The sequence below is a fragment of the Loxodonta africana genome, chromosome 17 (genome assembly GCF_030014295.1).
Source record: "Loxodonta africana isolate mLoxAfr1 chromosome 17, mLoxAfr1.hap2, whole genome shotgun sequence".
Taxonomy (NCBI): Eukaryota; Metazoa; Chordata; class Mammalia; order Proboscidea; family Elephantidae; genus Loxodonta; species Loxodonta africana.
In genome coordinates this window covers 60641327-60661797 of record NC_087358.1, presented here as the reverse complement: position 1 = coordinate 60661797, position 20471 = coordinate 60641327, and the positions used below count along the sequence as shown (strand labels likewise).

General features: G+C 37.5%; 1 protein-coding gene across 5 annotated transcripts in view; it reads right to left on the bottom strand.

Moving 5' to 3' along the window:
* Positions 1-20471, bottom strand: part of DGKH (diacylglycerol kinase eta) — a 228295-nt gene that overhangs the window by 69342 nt on the left and 138482 nt on the right. For 2 of the 5 annotated variants that reach the window (XM_064270074.1, XM_064270076.1), the window contains 5 exons: positions 14224-14328; positions 12821-12953; positions 5227-5333; positions 4233-4358; positions 670-772 (listed from right to left, as the gene is read on the bottom strand). In XM_064270074.1, the coding sequence (XP_064126144.1) occupies positions 670-772; positions 4233-4358; positions 5227-5333; positions 12821-12953; positions 14224-14328 (574 nt within the window). Of the gene's footprint in view, positions 1-669; positions 773-4232; positions 4359-5226; positions 5334-12820; positions 12954-14223; positions 14332-20471 lie in introns of those variants that run through there. The other 3 variants (XM_064270077.1, XM_064270078.1, XM_064270075.1) reach the window with 2 other exon arrangements.

The following is a 20471-nucleotide window of genomic DNA, read 5'->3' as shown; positions in this document are numbered from 1 at the left end:
AGGAGGGTTGGAAATAGCAGAGGTTAAAAAAAATTATATATCACAGGTACCTATAATACCTATTGGCATAATTTATATAAAATGTTTGAAAGGCAAAAAGCACCATATCAATGCAAAACATTAATAACAGTATATGGTAAAAGCCTTTTGTAATACAGTTCCTGCTTAGAAGGAAGCTATTTATTAGTATGCTGTTCCTAAACCAGCCATTGTAAACAGGTTCCCCAGCACTTAGAGCTAACATGTAAGATTCTGGGAAAAGTGAATGAATTTATAGGAATATAAATTCTTATAATAAAATTAGAGAAACACAGATTGCAATAATAGCAGCGCTAATGGGCAGCTGAATTATGGAGGGGAAAAAACTTATAAAAATTAACCTTCTCAGATCGCATTGCAGTGAAGAATAATGATCTCATTGCTGAAATTAATATAAAATCCCTAAGTCTTATACATAATAATTTTATCATTGTGTTAATAGCCATGCATTACTTTAATTTAGAAATGCTCTTTTTTAAAAATTAACTGTACTGTTCAGCAATTTAAATAGAGTTATTATATAAAAACTGATCAGAATAACCAATTAGCTCTATTTATTCTAGGAAAATAAATGTACACATCCACATGAAATATACTAGACATATACATACTTACACTACCATTACCTACCATCAGAATCAGTGCTGTTTAGTGCAATTGGAGGTATGACAGATACTTTACACTGGCCAAGTGGACATACAGGATGGTATAAATCTTTGCAGGCAGTGTGTACCTAATAACAAACAAATAAATCTTCAGGAACCACAAAAACAAATTAATGTTTTGCTATATTATAAATTCCATTTAAGGAACTGATAATTGAGGATCAACTGCATCATAAAGTTCAGGACTTCATAAATTACTTTAATGGCACAATATTTAATACTGCTAAGAATGGACTAATTACTTTAGGAATGGGGATTTGATTTTGGTCCCTACAGCCTATTTACATGACTGTCGTAGGCAAGCAGTATATAGTCAGTAAGTGCTGGTGAAGGCGAGTGGAGAGAAAGAGAAGCGACGGGGACAGGAGGAGGGAAGGAAGGAGGGAGGGAGGGGAGGGAAGCTAGCCAGTATGCCCCAATGTCATTCTCCATAGAACAAACTGATGACATCTATCTTATGAAATTCTTATAGAACTTAATGAAAATAAATACAATCTTTAACGTTTCCACTCTCTCTGCAGTGGTCCTATAATTTTCTGTTCACACCTCTTTTATGGCATTTTCTTATTATTACAGTTATACTAATACATGCATAGCTTTATTTTATATATATATGTATTATACTAATGTATATACTAATATGTATAGTTTGACTCATACATGCCTATTTTCTCAGCCTAACTTGTGGTTCTATAAGGAAAAGGAAAAGGTCCTATCATAGTACAGCCCTCAGTCTAACATCTTGGAATGTAGTGCCCATCCTATGCCCTCAGTAAATGAGTTGACTCTCCTTAGAAACAAAAAATTTTCAAAGTCATGTACGATGCTACAGAGAACAAAAGCAGAGATAACTACTAAGGAAGGACTCAGACAACTTAAAATACTTATATACTTACCTAGATAAAAAATAGAGCCCTTGAAATGCTTCTATCAGTAAAAGCAGCCCCTTTCTAAAGCACTTACTTTATTTTCACTGGTCTTTTTAGGAAGCTGTCTTACTAATTCAACTTGTTCTGATCAAAACTTTTGGGAAAATAATGGCAATTTAATAGTGATTCTTGGTCTGCTGATGATCTAGTTTTGCACAGTCTCCTATTGTGATTTATAATCATTAAAAGGCCAGTGGATTTTGGAAAAACTTGCATGCACAGATAGTTTTAAATGGAATAAAAAAAAAATGAGAATCAGAGCAATACAAAATATTTGTAATAATATTAAGTGAGGAAAGCAGAAAATAAAGTTGTACCTTCACTATATTCCTAGAGAAGGTAAAATTATATCCAGATACTAGGCAACAGGTAGAAAAATTATGAGTTGTGGAACTATGGAGTTTTTGGGTTTTCTACTAGATAACTATGTTTTAGGCACTAGATATTCTGCTGTTAGAAACTAATATTTTAAAAGCAAAATAATATCTAAATAGATATATGATTGTGCAATCTATTTCTGAAAAACCAGCCACTGGAAACCCTATGGAGCACAGTTCTACTCTGACATACATGGGGTTGCCATGAGTCGGAACTGACTCTACGGGAACTAGGATAGGAAGTGCAAAACCAAAAAAGATGTCACAAGGGTGATGGTGGCCCAGCAGCCAGCACGTCTAACTTGCACAGGATGAGGCAGGGTGGGGAGGAAAGACTTCATAACTAAGGTGATATTTGAGTTTGGCAGGAAAAAAGAGGGAAAAGGTGTTCCAGAATGTCCCCTCCTCTCTTCTGCAATACTATTGCTATTGTACTAGTGAAATTCTTAGAAGTTGGGGGTGAATAGAGTGAGCAAATGAAAAACCTAAATAATTCCTACTGCTAAAGTCAGTAAAGTTCAAAAACTACTGACTAAATAGAAGTAGAGACATATATATTTCAGGTAAATACAACTACGTAAAACATTTCTAAAATAATCCATCATACATCTAACTTTAAAAAGAAAAATACAGCTGACTCTCAGAGAGTAGAGTAATAAACTTTAATAAATGTGCAGGTTAATAAAAATAGCAGTAAATACACACATCACCAGTTGTTTCCCAAAAGGGGAAGGGAGAACAAAGACTTAATATCTTGCACCACTCCTTTAAAACAAGGCATGGGATAAGAGAGTTCAGGGGTTAGGGTTGCACTAAAATTCCAATAAGAGGTATGAGGTATTGTTTATACATTATATTAAATCGGTAAGAGGTAATACTGATGGCCAATAAAATAGGCAACCGATGAAGAGTAACATAAAAGTATGCAAATAGGCTTATGTTTGACTTAAAAATTAAAAGGAAGTACAAATTATCAATCAGATTTGACTAAAAAGTTGTAGGACTTAATCTCCTCTGTGGCCCATGGAATCGATCTGATTGATTATGAAATCAACACTTCATACTCACGTCTCTTACATTTGCTGATCTATATACCACACTTACTAAAGCAATAGTTTTTCTATCTTTTTGTATTTGGAGCTGAATTCCAAATTTGGGTCAGGAACTTCAGGAGATTAAAAGATGGAACACAACACCAAATAAGTCAGCTCCACTTGCAACGTAATCACTACTGTAGCAGGACACCATCTCTCAGGGCCAGCACCAGTCACTGCCTCCTGACTCGGCGCGGCAATTTAGCTGTTAGACACTGTGTGCTAGACACGGCCTCTTTCCTGCTCCACCTGCCCCCGCTCAGACACGAGGTCAGGTCCTCATGTCATCTGGCAGAGCGGGACCACTTCTTGCTGCTGGCTCCAGCTATGCTGTGCGTGCATTTCACCTCTTCCTTGTACGTGCAGGGAAGTTTAAGAACACTTAAAATACCAGTACTGAACCTGGCATTTCATCTGTCAGAGAATGTACATGGGCATTAGCAAAATGTAATTTGGTGGCATTCCAAAGAAGGGTTGTATATATATATAAGAGGCAGTGGTACAGGCTTGAAAATAGCAAAGCCACCATGGTGGCGTAGTGGTTAAGTGTTATGGCTGCTAAGTGAAAGGCTGGCAGTTCAAATCCACCAGGTGCTCCTTGGAAACTCTATGAGGCAGTTCTACTCTGTTATAGGGTCACTATGAGTTGAAATCGACTCAACGGCAATGGATTTTTTTTAAGTGTGGCGAAGTGTAATGAAAAACAATAAAAGTGTGCAAGAGCCCTTAAACCACCAAAACCAAACTCACTGCTGTCGAGTCGATTCAGACTCATGGCGACCCTGTAGGACAGAGTAGAACTGCTCCACAGGGTTTCCAAGGAGCAGCTTGTGGATTTGAACTGCTGACTTTTGGTTAGCAGCCACAGCTCTTAACCCCTGTACCACCAGGGCTCCGGAAGAGTCCCTTAGGCAGAGGATATGTAATAAGAAGAGCTAAGTATTATAAAAAAGGGCATTTGGGAAAGTGGCCAGACTGGAGTATGCCTTTAAAGAAGATGAGGTAACTATGGGGTCTGTGCTACCCCTGCCCTGCCATAAATTCTTTGTTCTGCCTCTAAACAACATATATGAAAAAGCTTTGAAAAGAAGCTAATTAAAGAGTATAGAATGATTAGAAAACCCTTACCATTGCTTTACACCAAAGGCATTTCCAGTCTTGTAGACGGAGAACGCTGCCGCATGTTTTGTCACAGACAACACATTTGGCGCTCACGGGCAAGTTGCCCTCGAGCCACTGGTGAGGCATGGCTACCTGGGGGACAGGGAGAAAGGGCAGGCAAGTGAAAGACTGTGAAAGACATCATTCTTCATTCTTATCCTAGTGAAAATACTTAATTATTTCTGACTCTACGGACTCAGAGTTTATGGCATCCATTTATTTACATTTGTTAAGCACTTATTACGCTCTGAGCACCACAGGGATAGAAAGATAGAAAAGTTGCCGCTGAGCCAATTCCAAATCACAGCTACCCCATGTGTGTCAGAGTAGAACTGCGCCCCACAGGGTTTTCAATAGCTGATTTGGGGGAAGTAGATTGCCGGGGCTTTCTTCCGAGGGACCACTGGGTGGACTTGAACCACCAACCTTTTGGTTAGCAACCAAGCATGTTAACCATTTGTACTATGCAGGGACTACGATACAAAGCCATGAAAGTCTAAATCTATGCCCTGGAGAATTCCTACTCTAGCTGAGAAGAAAGACATATAAAGGGATATAAAGTGATCGTTAAGCTCTATTAGACATGTGTATACGAATACAATATGCTACGGAGGCAAGAATTTGAAGGCTGGGAGCTCTGTTGAGAGAAAACCTCGAAGTCTGAGGAGTGAACACCTTAGCTAAGCCTTAAAGACTATCTCAGAGTTTGTGAGATAAGAGTCTACAACATCAGCCCAGCAGAAGAGCCACTCCTCAGCCCTACTCACAACAGGTCTTCCTCAAAATTTAAAAGCTAAAGAAAGCTATGAAGGACTGAATTGAATAAAAGGTCATAATTAAATAAAACTCTACATTTAATCCCAATAATAAACATTCCCACTTAACCATTACTTCAAACACTTTCCACAAGAACAAAACAAAGATAGGACGGGCAAGACACCAGAAGACAACAGAAACGTACGCCGTCTTCGTCCTCTATGATGTCCTTCCCAATGGAGGCCAGAGTCGTCCACTTGCAGTTGTTTATTGCTCTCACTGCACACCTTTTGTGAGCCTTGAATTTACACACTTAAAAAAAAAAAAAGTCAACTGTCTCTAAATGATTATGTACGTTTGTACCAGTAATTAAAGAAAATCACAGCACGACATGTCTAAGCAGGTTACAAGGAAAACAAATATAAAAAGAGTTTACATTGCTCTTCAACAACAGTAATGGTATTCTGAAAAACAATTATGCCTATCTATTCATGCAGCACATTTATTAAGCTATAGAAGTGATATTTAGAGACAATGCATTAATTCCTAAAAGAAGAAGAGAAAGAAAATAAATACAGAAGAACTAGTTCTTGAGGACATGGGAGACCACACACACACACACATAAACACAGAAGCAAATAAAATCAGTAACACAAGGGTGCTGGTAACATCTTCTTTCTTAATCCAGGTGCTGATTACATGAGTGTGTTTAATCTGTGAAAATTCACTGAGCAGTGCACTTTCGGCATTTGTGTTTTTCTCTATGTATATTATACTTGGAAACCCTGGCGGTGTAGTAGTTAACTGCTACAGCTGCTAACCAAAACGTCGGCAGTTCAAATCCACCAGGCGCTCTTTGGAAATTCTATGGGGCAGTTCTACTCTGTCCTATAGGGTTGCTATAAGTCAGAATCGACTCTATGGCAATGGGTTTGGTTTTTTGGCTTATATTATACTTAAAATCAAAGTTTGCAAATATCATTTTGATAAAGGATAGAGATACTACAGAAGAGTTTTAAAGTACAAGTATGTCAATAAAATATCCAGGCAACATGGGAAATAGGATGATGAAGGTCACAAACACAGCATTGACTTTTAAAAGTATCATGTTGAGATGACTACATTATAATGTAAAAGGAAGGAATGATGAAGTAATGCTCCCACTATAGGCATCTAGTTCTCTTCAGTCATATTATCATAAAGAAGCTTATAGAAGAGGTATTAGAGGAAACAACCAGGCAAGAAATAGCACATATGTGCAAACAAATAAACTACAGATTATTTGGAAAAAAAAAAAACAAGGAAAACACAGATGAGGTATTTAAAAAATTAACCATGCTAATGAAAATCACAACTTGACTACTAGTAAATACATTTACCGTTCTAAGGGCACAAATTATCCAAGCATTAGCAGATACTGATGTTCTATCAGTTTTTGGCTTTGCAGATAAATATTGAAAAGTTGAGATCATTCCAGTGGGAAACACAATAAGGTGAATTCTAAACGTTAAGGTGGCTCCTTTTCGCACGTTCTTTTAAATTTCTAGGAGTCAACCATTAACAAACTTGGAATGATGTGTTACACACCATTCTCTTTTAACTGTCCTAACTTGATATACAATGAAAACGACTGGGACAGGTCAAATAACTAAGATGCCTATAGCCAAATGTTCAAATGCATCAGGTATCTTGAACAGCTCAGACTGAGCTGATTCTTCTTGAAATATACTAGTCTATAAACATTGGAGATGTTTCATTTACCTCCTCCTTTGTGTACCGTGACACATTCTCTCCTGGAACACATACCATTTTTTGTCATAAATAATTGTGTGACTCCATCCCAGACTTCACACAGAAAACAAAAATTTTTAAACTGAATTTTGTTGTTGATAAACAAAGACTGAAGAAATAGCACTATAGGAAGTAGGCTTGAAAAATGACTTGTACATGACTGGTTCCCTTCACCCGTTAAGGTGCTTCTCAAAACTGTGGTCCTAAGGAAAGATTAGTCTAAAGGACTAAAGGACCACATCTACCATGGCCTCCACCAGGCTGAGTCCAGTACAACTAGAAGGTGCCTGGCTACCACCGACTGCTCTGACAAACATCACAACAGATGGTCCTGGACAGAGCTGGAGAAAAATGCGGAACAAAATTCTAACTCAAAAAAAAAAAAAAAAAAAAGGACCAGATCGCTGACCTGACAGAGACTGGAGAAACTCTGAGAGTATGGCCCCTGGATACCCTTTTAGCTCAGCAATGAAGTCACTCCTGAGGTTCACCCTTCACCCAAAGATTAGACAGGCCCATAAAACAAAACAAGACAAAAGGGTCACACCAGCCCAGGGCAAGGACTAGAAGGCAAGAGGGGACAGGTACGCTGGTAATAGGGAACCTAAGGTTGAGGAGGGAGAATGCTGACATGTCGTGGGGTTGTTAACCAATGTCATAAAATAGTATGTGTACTAACTGTTTAATGAGAAACTAGTTTGTTCTGTAAACCTCCATCTAAAGAACCATTGAAAAAAAAAAATGTGTGGTCCTAAAAGGAGTTCCTAGGTGGTGCAAATGGTTAATGCCCTCGACTGCTAACTAAAAGGTTGGAGGTTCAAGTTTACCCAAAGACACCTCAAAACAAAGGCCTGGTGATCTACTTTCAAAATATCAGTCATTGATGCCAGTGAGCCAGGTTAGAGCAGCAGTGATGTCCAAAGCTTCTCTAGATCTGTTCTGAAAGGGTAGCGTTTTTTTTTTTTTTCCTTTTAAAGAAAAAGGTGATGAGTTCAGACATGAGACTTTAGGAATGAACAGATTAGACTTGCCAGAAAAAGGGATTGAACAACTTTCAGGGATGTCAAAAATTCTGCACCTCTTTATACTATTCTTGATAAAGTCAATTATTATGAAGTAATTAATGCCTTTGTCCCTTCCTTTTTACTTTTCTTTTCCTCTCATCTTATCCCCTATTGGAGTAAGTTTAACACCCTCATTAACCAATTTGTCCTTGTATCATATTCAAGTTACCTCACTCTACCCCAGTTAGCTGTGGGTCTCATTAATAAATCTCAGATGATTAAACCTCCAAAAGGTGCAGAACTAATTGTTTCGCTTCCTTCTGAGAGAGACTACATCAGCACACTCTACTGTAACGTCATCTGCATTAGCCACAGTGTTATCTGGACTTGAGTTCCCTCCCTAAACAGCTGCCCTCTACCACAGTAAGGCTCCTCACCACAGCCTCCTCAGTCCACACTGAGCTCCATGTGGGGAGAGCTCTGGGCTTCCAGACCAGCTCCTCACTGAGGATGCACTTGACCTATCTGAGGCTCTTGTTTTATACAAATGAAGCCATGGCTGACTGCTGACCTCTGGATTTCTACAATCTTACATCCAAATGACAAAAAATGTGATATAATTTGGATGATTTATTTATACAAATGAGACCTTTCAGCAAAGAAAGACACGAAGTATAACTTCTATTTGGCTTCAATGCTTACCCTCAGAATAAGTTTGCTTTTCCAGCTGGAAACAAAACCTACATGAACAGAAAAATTTTCTGTGCCCCATGGATCAGAGTCAGAGTGGGGACAAAATGAAAGACTAGAACGTTAAATTAGTTACTTGACAATGTGATCCACAAGTGCCATCAGACGGGAGCATAACTGGTATTCTGGACGTAGGCTGGGCATTAAAGTCATGAACTGGCCTCGCAGCATCACTTCTGCTCGGTCAGTCCTCAGTCCCCTTCTGAGTGGCAATGGGACAATACCTGATCACTGGGGGAGCTAACAGGGATTAGCCAGTAGCTCCAGGCAAATGTGAAAAACACCCCCAGAGAGAGATAATGTAGCATCGTATGCTGAACAATATAAAGTTGTAAAACTGGTCATTTTCCATGACTTTTATATTAGTTAATTAACTAACTCAAAAAGAGGTGTAGTTTACTTATTTCGTTTAATTTCTTATTATGATTAGATTGATTTGACAGGTAGTGAGGAACCATGAGAATTTTAAAGCAAAGGAATGCCTGGATCAGAGCTGAAGTTTTGCAAAATTTTTGGAAAATTCACTTGGAAATGGTCTGTGGACGTTCTGGATTAGAGAGATTGAAAATGTTGTAAAATGGGATCTAGATTTGTACATGTAAAAAAATGTTGAACTGGCAAATGTTTTGTTACATATATAGGTATCACAATAAAAAATTATCTACTGAAAAAAAAAATCAGACATTCAAAACTCTCTGGAGAACGGTTACTCCTCTGGCACACAGGGGGTCAACTCCACAGCAACTGGTTTGTGGTCCCAAAACCATCGGTATCAGAATTCCCAAGGTGCTTTTTAAGTACAAATAAGACTTGATATTAATAGTCAATACGTTTTTCTTAAAGGGAGAAGAAAGTAAAAGAAGCCAACAGAGTATAGTTCCAAGAGTTTTTGAAAATTTTGCCATTGAAAATCAAGTGGCTCATTAAAAATAAAAATCACACTTTTGTAATAATAAAATTCTTCAAGAGATGCTTTGAGAATTACAAAGCCACATAGTACAACATATACTGATAATGACAACACAAACTAGGCTGTAGTTATGGTCACTAAGGAATGGAAATGATTAACGGGCATCTTATTTTGTTAGAAATGATAATTAAACAAACGTCTCCAAACAGGTAATTCTGAAATAAAGCACTTTTCCCTGACCTGTAAAGCTACACTTTTAAAACCACAGAACTTAAAAATTATACTGACATGTGACAAAATTATATTTCATTGCAACATTCAGTCTCTACCTGGGGAATTTTTGTGAGTGGTAAACAGTAGCTAAGATAAAAATTCCTGAGTACCGGTGCTGACATATTTGATGTTGATTACGATAAAAAAAATCTAATTTTTTTGTTAAATTACTATTTAAATAACAGTGAAAGACAATTATGCTCTAAAATTATAATTAAAAAGTGACTATCACTGCCATCGGGTTGATTCCGACTCATAGAGACCTTACAGAACAAAGTAGAACTGCCTCATAGGGTTTCCAAGGCTGTAAATCATTATGCAAACAGACTGCTACATCTTTTTCCATGGAGTGGATGGTAGGTTCAAACTGCTGACCTTTTGGTTAGCAGGCGATACTTAACCACTGTGCAAATGTGTTCAAATGACTTAAGGATTGTTTATGAAAACTGTTTTTCTATTATTTCCTTGGAAACCCTGGTGGCATAGTGGTTAAGTGCTACAGCTGCTAACCAAAGGGCTGGCAGTTCGAATCCCCGAGGCGCTCCTTGGAAACTCTACGGTGCAGTTCTACTCTGTCCTACAGGGTCGCTATGAGTCGGAATCGACTCGATGGCACTGGGTTTGGTTTTTTTTTTTTTTTGGTTTATTATTTCCTTTGGAGCCCTGGTGGCACAGTGGTTAAGAGCTGAGCTCTTCGTCAAAAAAAAGTCAGCAGTTCGAATCCACCAGCCACTCCTTGGAAACCATATGGGGCGGTTCTACTCTGTCCTATAACATTTTATATACAAAAGGCTTTAAAATAATAATCCTATTTATTACCCAATATAAACCTAAGAGACAAATCAGTACAGGCTCATTTTACTGTGAAAAATGAGAGCAAAAAGTGTGAGTAGATTTAGTGATGGGCTCACACTGGAAGCTGGATTTTATTTAAATACAAAGTTATTTATCTTCACTCTTTAGTGAATATTACATTTCCATCTCCATTATAACTTGTATATCCTATGCCTTTCAAGCAAGTAGTTTATTGGGATTTTTTTTTTGGGGGGGGTCTGAAATTTAAGTATAACTTTGATTATGATAAAAATATTCTGAATAAACATTTTTACTAGATGAAAAGATAACTTTTTACATTCATAAAGTCTTTGGGGATTGTATAAAACCATCTCTATGGTTCTAAAAATATCAGTGGGCAAGATGCTGCAGATTAAAAAATTTAAAATCACTAGAGAAACTGAATGATAATATATAACCTTTGAAAAATATAATGTAAAAATCTAATGCTTGAGACTTTCCAAAAAAAGTCAGGCAGACACCATTATTTACAAAAGATATAATAAATTTATTTAAAGACTTAAGTTTATTATTTTCATCAGCTGATATAATTTTCATTTTTCTTTTAAAATGCTTAGGAAAATAGTCAGTCATTCCACAGTTCACCTCAATTCCTAAGCAGTTAAGCACATTTAACTATGATAAAACTCAAAACAGAAAGGCGCCACAGATCATCTCAGATCCGGTATCTTTATTAGTATTCTGGGATGAGAGACCAGTAGGTAGTAGTAAGGTTTTCAACATATAACATGCCAGATAGTATTAGAGCCCTGGGGAGGTTATTTACGTCTACATGAGCCCTTTTAGATTAAAGCTCCCAAGCGCAAATTATCTTTGTTTGCAATCATTCTTGAAGTCTAAAATATGTTTAATGCCTCCTCCAAATTTTTGTTTTATTTTTATGCATCAGGCCATGATGCAATCTTGAACTATTTACTTGGTAAATTTTATACACACCAGTTATAAACTCCTATACTTTATCTGACTAGAAATGAAGTTTTACTGCACATCGTCTCTCATTTAATTTTTATAGTGACTCTATGAGGTAGAAATAACTATTATGCCCATTTTACAGATGGGGAAATAAAGAAAGAATAAAACCATTTGCCTGGGTCACAAAGTTTGTAATGCTGGGCATGGAATTTGAAACCAAAGGGTTTAACTGTAGAACCCTATTCTTTTTATAATGAAATTCATATAATATAAAATTAACCATTTTAAAGTGTACAATGTAGTGGGATTTAGTACTTTTACAAACAGCCCTATTCTTAACCACTATCATATTAGACAGATGTGATAATGATATATCCCAGATTTTATCATTCAGAATCAACTAAAAACCATGGCCCTATTACTACTTTATTATTTAATTATAATATAGTTATAGTCAATGTTATATAATTGTTATTATAGAATTCAAAAAGCAGTACACAATGGTGTGATTACTAAGGTATATAATTAAATAAACCTAAAAAAGTTATGAGTTATCTCTTAGTAATTATTAGTGTATTTGCTTTTGGTGATCACTAGTGTTAAAATGGGGCCCTGGTGGCACAGTGGTTAAGTGCCTACTAAAAGGTTGTCAGTTTAAAGCCAGCAGCCGCTTCTTGGAAACCCTATTGGGGCAGTCCTATAAGGTCACTAGTCTCAAAATGAAAAGTAACTCACAAATCCTGTAAAGAAAAAAAAAAAAGGCAGCATAGGCCTTATTTTGGAAAACTTTCAAGAAATTAAAAAGGATGGCATTCGTTTAAATTAAACAAAAGTAAAACAAAAAAAGCCAATGTTTTAAACAATGCAATACAGGGAACAATCAAGGATTCTGCCAAAGAGTATATACTGTTGTCACAGACTGTCTTGATCTCCATAGTCAACGAGAACAAAATAAAGAACAGCAGAATAATAATATCAAAAAAAGTCCAAAAATTTTTTTCAAAACATTAGTTTAACTAGTAGTTGCTAGCCCCGTAGGAACGAAATTCTACGTTTTGGCCCACACTTCCATTCATGTGATTTTATATTATCTTTCTCTGTGCAAAAAAATTTCCAAAGTTAGTCCTACACGTGCAGAGCTCAACTTTAAGCTTGAATAAAACTTAAAACAGTGTTCCATCTGTGATAGTCCTGGCTACTGCTTTCAGCCAAGGTGAATGTGTTCCTGTGAAGACTGTTTTTCTGTGAACAATGGTAACATGTTCACAGGATGTCCAGTGTTGGGAAAGAATATGTTAGGGTACCTTCACAGGAGAGGCCGTGGGAGGTGACTCCAGAGAGACTTTCTCGGCACACGTTACAGAAGGTGGGTCGGGCATGGGAGCAGGCGTACCAGTTATGCATCCCTGAGAAATGCTCCACGTTAAACTGGGCCACCTAGAAATGAGAAATTAGCACCAATTTTACCAAACAGGAGAACAGGACTCAATTATGTACATGCTGAACTATTTAGAATGTACATAATTAAGGTAAAATTTCCAAATCCATAATTTTTATGAGTGAAGCACTTTGCTTTAAATAGAACATTTCAAAATGAGGTTTAAACAAGTTGCTGAATACATCTGCACATGTATCTTTATGTAACTTTATCTCTTTGGCTAACCTTTACAGGCACTCCCTGAATTACCAACGAGTTCAATGCCTAAATCTGTCTTTAGGCTGAATTTGTATGTAAGTCGGTACACTTCGTACCTAACGTCAGTTACCCAAATGTTTGTTTTAGTATATAGTGTAGCTTTCTATGCATAAAAAACATTAAAGAAAACATTTCTAGATATACTAAAATAGCTGTAACACAATAATAATGTTTTGATGTGCATCACAAAGTAGCACCTGTATGTTATTACGAACCATTGTATGTACCTCAAATTTTTCATATATAGTCACGTGTCACTTCACTTCCATGGTACGTTCTGTGAAACAGGATGTTATGTGATTTGGACGCTGTGTGAACATACCCACATTGGGAGCATTCACTGATTTCCACCTTTGTGTTGTTTAATAACCTTTTATCTCACTTCCAAATTGATACTTCTGCTTTGCCTCTTGATGCTGCTATCACTAGCACTGGTTTTGCTGCATTTGGGAGCCATGATGCACTTTACAGTAACATTTTCAAAAGAAAATTAAATAGAGATGCTACGACACTCAACAGACGCCTGATACATGAGACTGGATGCTGCTGCCTATGAGTCCAAACATACTGCTATACGCTAAACTTTTTATTTGTAAGTAGGGAAAGTTCACATTAAAATAACAATAGAAAGTACAGTACACACATAAGCCAGTAACATAGATGTTTATTATGATTATCGAGACACATGTATTACAGGTTATGTATGTGCTGTACCATTAGTTGGCCAGTGGACTAAGAAACACCAGTTACATGCAGGAAGCCGTTGCGTTTGCTATGTTTTGCTACGTCCCAGTCTCTGATTGGGATTTCTGAACTCTATTACACCTTAGGGGACCATGGACTTATATGCGGTCGGAGGTTGCCAGGAGGGACATTATGTGGCACATGATTGTAACAGACCTTATGGGGGCTGGCTGGTAACTACGGGTTGCATGTACATTGGACATCCATAACCCGGGGACTGCCTGTATTCCCTAAGAACATGAGATGACGGAAGAGACACTCTTTTACCTCATAAGTTTCTCTGGTCTGTACAGACTTCAAGCAGCTGATCCAATCCTCCATCTCTTTCCTGTTGTCAGCACACAGCATTAGCCTTCTGAATGGAGTGATTATCTGAAAGGGACAATTCAACCTAATGATTGTTAATAACCAACAACGGAAATTATTACAAAACCTAATTTTAGAAATTCCACTTGCTAACATGAGTCTTCATATTCTTAATGACGAAAGTAAGATTCTCTGTAAATACAAATAGGTTTTATTCTCTGTGTATGATATAATGTGGTCTAGGACACAAAAAAAGCCCTCATCCTGACCTCTAAGGAGTCTTTCCTTGTCTTCGATCTTGTTGCTATATACCTCTCAGACTATTTAGCCCCTTACCAAAGGCTACGAACCCAAATAAATAATACCTTCTTATTTCACAGAACGTGTCTTGAAAATTGATTTTGAATATACTTCAAAATAATTTGTAGGAAGCTTAGAATTAACACACATTTTTTAATATGGAAATTAAAAAACTGAGAATCAAAGGAATACAGTATTAAATGATTTCATACCTTGTTTACTATCGTATCAAGTTTTTTTTTTTTTTTTAGTTAACTAACATTGGATTTACGTATAACTTCCACTACCTGTTTTAATCCAAACTATATGCAAAATTTTTTCCCATTATGTAGAATTCCTCTGTATTACTTTTCAGTGAAAACAAGGAGAAATAATTAGCATAAAACTCCTTTAGCTGGCTTTAGGGAAAGAAATAATTATTACTTTCATCTTTTTTCCTGTCACTAAAATAGGCAAATTAATTATATCAAGTACTTTAAAGCAAGTGAAATGACAACTTCATGCTATTATAGTACCAACAGCTCTTCAAAGTGAGATTCTGAAATGACTTCAAAGAAGCCCCTATTTATGTGCGAAAGGAATATTCTGATTCTAACCTTGAAGTTATTAAATCCTAACTATTTACCACAAAGAAGAGGCCATTTATTTACTTGTGGAAGAAGAGCAAAATGTTACATTTCTACCTAGAAACAAATTCCAAGTAATACATATGTTTACTTATATAAGCAGTTCTTCCTTTCTGAGATAACAAACCTCTCAATCGCATCATAAACCTATTATCTTATATTGCGTTATAGAGGAGATTTCACAAATAGTAGAAAAGCAATAATCACCTTAAGGGGAAGGAAAAAAAAAAAAAGATTCCTCCCCAAAAGGAGAAAACCAGTAAGCCTAAATCACTACTATTCACCTTAGAAAACAAGCCCGATATTTTAATACTGTTGAAAGATCAGCCCAGTCTCAGCTACTCACCAGTCATTGACTCTTTTCCTTTATCGTTGGTTTGGGCTACAAAGACCTCCCTCAAACCAGGAGGCCTTCAGCACTTGTGACAGGCACGCGCACTTAAATACAGCCAGCCAAAAGTCACATGGAAGAGGAGAACCAACCATTTCGCTTTGTGTATTTTTTAATTGCGTATGAAATGGATGAGAACCTCATTTTTGCATTTTCTTCTGTCTTCCCCTGCCTTCTCTTGATAAAGCTTATTAACAATTGGCTATTTATTTTCCTGAATAAATAGTTAATGCAAAGAGCAATGCCTCCCTCATTTCTTAGGAACCAAATGGATGCTTTATTGCTGCAAATTGTTTTGCTAGGACAGTTCATCAGATGCAGCTGAGAGGCACCATTAACTCGTAATACACTCCTGGCTCCAAGGACTGACTGGCACAGCACTCCAGAAATCTCCAAGTTTTACTGGACTCATGGACATTACTTGGACAAACACTGCCTCCAGCCTTTATTTTCTACTGTACTATCTGATGCAACTCTAAGGATTCCTTCTCTTTCATTATGATGTTATAGTAAACCAAAAAAACCCAAACCCACGGCCATCGAGTCGATTCCGACTCATAGCCACCCTATAGGACAGAGTAGAACTTCCCGATAGAGTTTCTAAGGGGCGCCTGGTGATTCGAACTGCCAACCTCTTGGTTAACAGCCATAGCTCTTAACCACTACGACACCAGGGTTTCCTGATGTTATAGTAGACAAGGACTATTCGGACAAATACACCAAGCTTCTTAGTCTGTTCTTTTATTTTGTTCTTTGCTGACTTCTAAGTAAAGCATGATGACTGATGGTTTTAACTATCTTTAATGCCTTTAATTCTTTAATAGTCATTGTGAATTTAATGAAAATGGGAGCAAGAAGGACAGAGATACAGTTTCTCATTTTTCTTGTAGTTGTTGGGGCTATAAAATGGCTCATTTTGAAAGGGTTTCAGCAGTATACTAATATATGTACCTTATATACTGATGAAAGAAAATGCATAATTTGGCAATTTCTTATTTTTAGTAAGTTTTTAAATGGACAATAAGTAAAAGTCATAATATAACTGACTTTATAAAGAAATTACAAACAATTATTTTTATTTATAGGTCTTGTGATTAAGTGTGATTATGAAACCTACTGATTATAAAATTCTAAGACATAAGTATGTAAAAAAGAAACCAAAAACCCAAACCAAACCCATTGCCATCAAGTCGATCCTGGCTCATAGTGACCCCATAGGGTTTCTAAGGAGCCGCTGGTGGATTTGAACTGCTGACCGTTTGGTTAGCAATTGAAGCTCTTAACCACTATGCCACTAGGGTTTCCAGTAAAAAAGAAAAGTCTTCATAAATCATATGACATGCCTGGTTTTGTGGCTGTAGTACCAAGAATACGTCAGGGGGCAGCCCACAGTTGCCTGGGCTAACTGAAGACAAGCCTGACCTACCTAGCAAACCTCTAAAAAACCCCTAAATTGACTCTTTCCCCCTGGGGTAATCCCTCATCAGGCCTTAAGTCCACCTCCCCTTTATTTAAATTCTTTCCCAGTCCAGACCTTGTAGGAAAAGATATGACAGTCTCAATTGTTGACTCACAGACTCCAGTTATATACCCTAGCTGAACTCCATAATTTTGGGAGTAGCAAGCCCCTAAAATTATTTGGGTCTTACTCTGTAGAACCCTAAAGGTATATCTGAATCAGCCCTTCTATTATGATAAGCGAGTAGGATAGGGGAAATGGAAGGCAGGACATGATCCCCTCACCAGAGGGAGGAAAGACTATTCTCAAGGAAGACTATCTGAGCCTGTTGGGAGCCAAGCCCAGGAAATTTCTGGAACTGGAAACTTTCAAATTTTCTTGAAGGATCTGAAGCTTCCCTTCTTATAGTCTTCCCTGGCCTTTGTCCTTATCTCAGCCCCACACTTACTCTCCCTTCCCACTACCCCAAAATACTTAAATAATTTTTTTCAGGCACATCTGAACTTACTTCAGTAATTAATTTGTTCAAATTATAACCACTACTCCCACCTCAGATCCTGGAACATATCTGTCTGTCTATCCATCCAAGCATACGTTGAGAATATACTATATGCCAGAGCCCAAGAAAATCATATGGGCTTTGCCTTGATAGTCTATAAGGTAGACATGTAAGTGAACCATGGATTTTGTCTGAAAAGTGCCAAATAAGACAGAGCTGCAAAAGGGAGATACCCATATCAGAGGGTTTATGAAATTCTACCTCAGATAATATAGAAAACTCTCCATTGACAGAGATACTCCTTCACTTTAAGAGTTACTGGTCTACAAGAATTAATTCAGCAACACTATTATGTGTGTAGGAATCAAGAATTTCTCAGTCTGGAAAAGGATACAAATACATAAAATAGACATAAAACAATCTTGCATTAAGTAAATAAAAAAGATACACAGCCAAATACTGCCCTGGTTATCTTTCTGTGAAGGGATTCCTGATGATTTTAATTGCATTTTTTTAGGTTTGTATGCAGTTTCTAAAGTAAATGTGTAGCACTTCTGTAACAAAAACATACACTTTTTTTTTTTTACTAACAGAAGGATGGGAATTTAGAATTTAAAACTTTTGCATTGTTCCAATGCAGGAGTTCACAAACTCCTCTGCGTATTAGAATCACCTGCACATATTTTAAAAAATCCAGATGTCTAGGCCACACTCCAGACCAATTAACTCAAAACTTCTGGGGATGGGACCCAGCCACTCAGGATTTTCTTAAAACTCTCAGGTGACTCCAAAGTCCAGTCAAATTTGAGAACCCATGTTCTTAAAGACACTTCCCTACAACACTGTCAGAGCTAAAAAAAGATGAGTTTCTAAAGAGAAATCAATCACAGGGAATTGCTAGTCTACAAATTCCCAACTGGAAATCATTTGATAACAGCCGGGTGATTCAGAAACCCCGGAGTCAGACTGACTGTGGACATGTTGCCAGGGTCTCCAAGTCTCCAGACTGCTGGGGCTGAGGGGGTGGGGTGCCCACTCAGATGGACTAGGAGAATAGGGTGCCTAATGCTAAGGGAGCAGAGTTGCTACCCCAGAGGGCCTGGAAGATGGAGCTGAAGCCCAGGGGCCTCCACCCAGAATTCAGAGGAGCCAACACTCAAGAGTTTGGAGGGCAGGCCCATTGCCCAGATGGTTTCAGAGAACACAGGATTACAGGCAGTCCTCTGTTTACAAACATCCCACTTACAACTCGCAGTTATGAACTAATCCCTGTACACCCTATTATGTTAAAAATTCAAGGTACATAACAATGGTCGTAGTAACAAAAGAGTGCTACTTTGCAATGCATGTCAAAATATTATTACTGTAATAATTAAAGATGTGTTAGTGTATCTGGAAATGTTTCTTTAATGTTTTTTAGGCAGAGAACAGCACACTATATACTACATACTAAGACAAACATTTGAGTAACTGATAGTAGATATGAACCATACCTAACTGCTCCAATTTACATACAAAAGTTGACTTTAAGTGAAACTAATTTGTGATCTGTGGACTGCCTATATTTTCAAAACTTGAGAGCTACTGTAAATTGTTCTGCTGGGTTTTTGACTTGCTTGATGCCTTCTACCCCTTCTTTCCCTCCAATGGAAATGTCTACCTTGTGCCTATTCCACCACTCTACTTTGGAAACAAATAATCTGTAATCCAGATTGAGACCCCACAGCCTGTAGCCCCACCCTTTGAGACTGAGGCAGCTCTGCTTCCCGTGCTCCTTCTAACAGTTCTGTTGATCTCTGAATTGCTCCGGGGATAGTCTTTTTCTTTCCTTGGAGGACAAAAGATGTAGCTCCTTTGGCCTGTTTCTCTGCCTGTAGAATTCCAAGACACAGACAGCATTCTTTGCTTTCGTTCTTTCTCTGTCCCCTTCAGTCTAAACTAATGGATTTTCTGCTGTGGTAGTTGGTTAGATCCATTAGTCACAGGCTTAGTCTCTTTAACAAAGGATTGTGTAGCTACATTCTTGGTGAAAAATCTAGGAGTCGGGTCCTTAGTTTGTACAACAAAATTTTCATTTTGCACCAGGTCATTTTTTAAGTCCATTCCTTTCCTTTCGCATTTTACTGTAAGTGGCAAGAAGAAACCACGTGGCCCCTTTAAGATCTTGTTGAGAAATCTTCTCTGCCGGATATCCAAGTTCATCACCTATAAGTTTTGCTGAGTGGGAAGTAGAGCAGTCACTGGCACCTCTGCTAGTTTGTGGTGTGGATTAGTGAGACAATCCTGGTACGGTATTTGGCACAGTGTCTGCAACACAGTTAAAGCTCCGTAAATGTTAGCATCACATTTTTCTTAGTGGTGAGAGAAATTACATACACTTCTTCTGTAGATGCATATATTTCTTGTGTAGTGTGGTTCACAGACTAACAGGAGCTGAAGGAGGCATTTTGCCAATGCAACAGTCACAAACGAGCAAACCACAAAAACAGGATTAATGATAATGATCTACTCTTTAGAAGATATTAGGAGAATATCAACCAACAAATTAGGAAAAGCTGGACTCTTAATTGCACTGCATCTAATGTTACCCAAACCAGCAGTTTAAGATGGCAATGGCTTACCAAAGTTAAGGGTATCAGAGTCCCTGGACAGCATGCCATCTCTAGTTGAGATGACCACATCTCAACCATTCAAGACAGACAGTCACACATTTTAACTTTCACATATTTGATTCACATAGCTTTCCATGATAATTTTAAATGCCCGACAACTCTGTCAGGAAGCACTTATTTCTTTTTCTTTTTGACTTTTTTTTAAAAAATTGTGCCTTAAGTGCAAGTTCACAATTCAAGTCAGTCTCTCAAATAAAAACTTATACACCCCTTGCTATATACTCCTAGTTGCTCTGCCTATAATGTGACAGCACACTCCTTC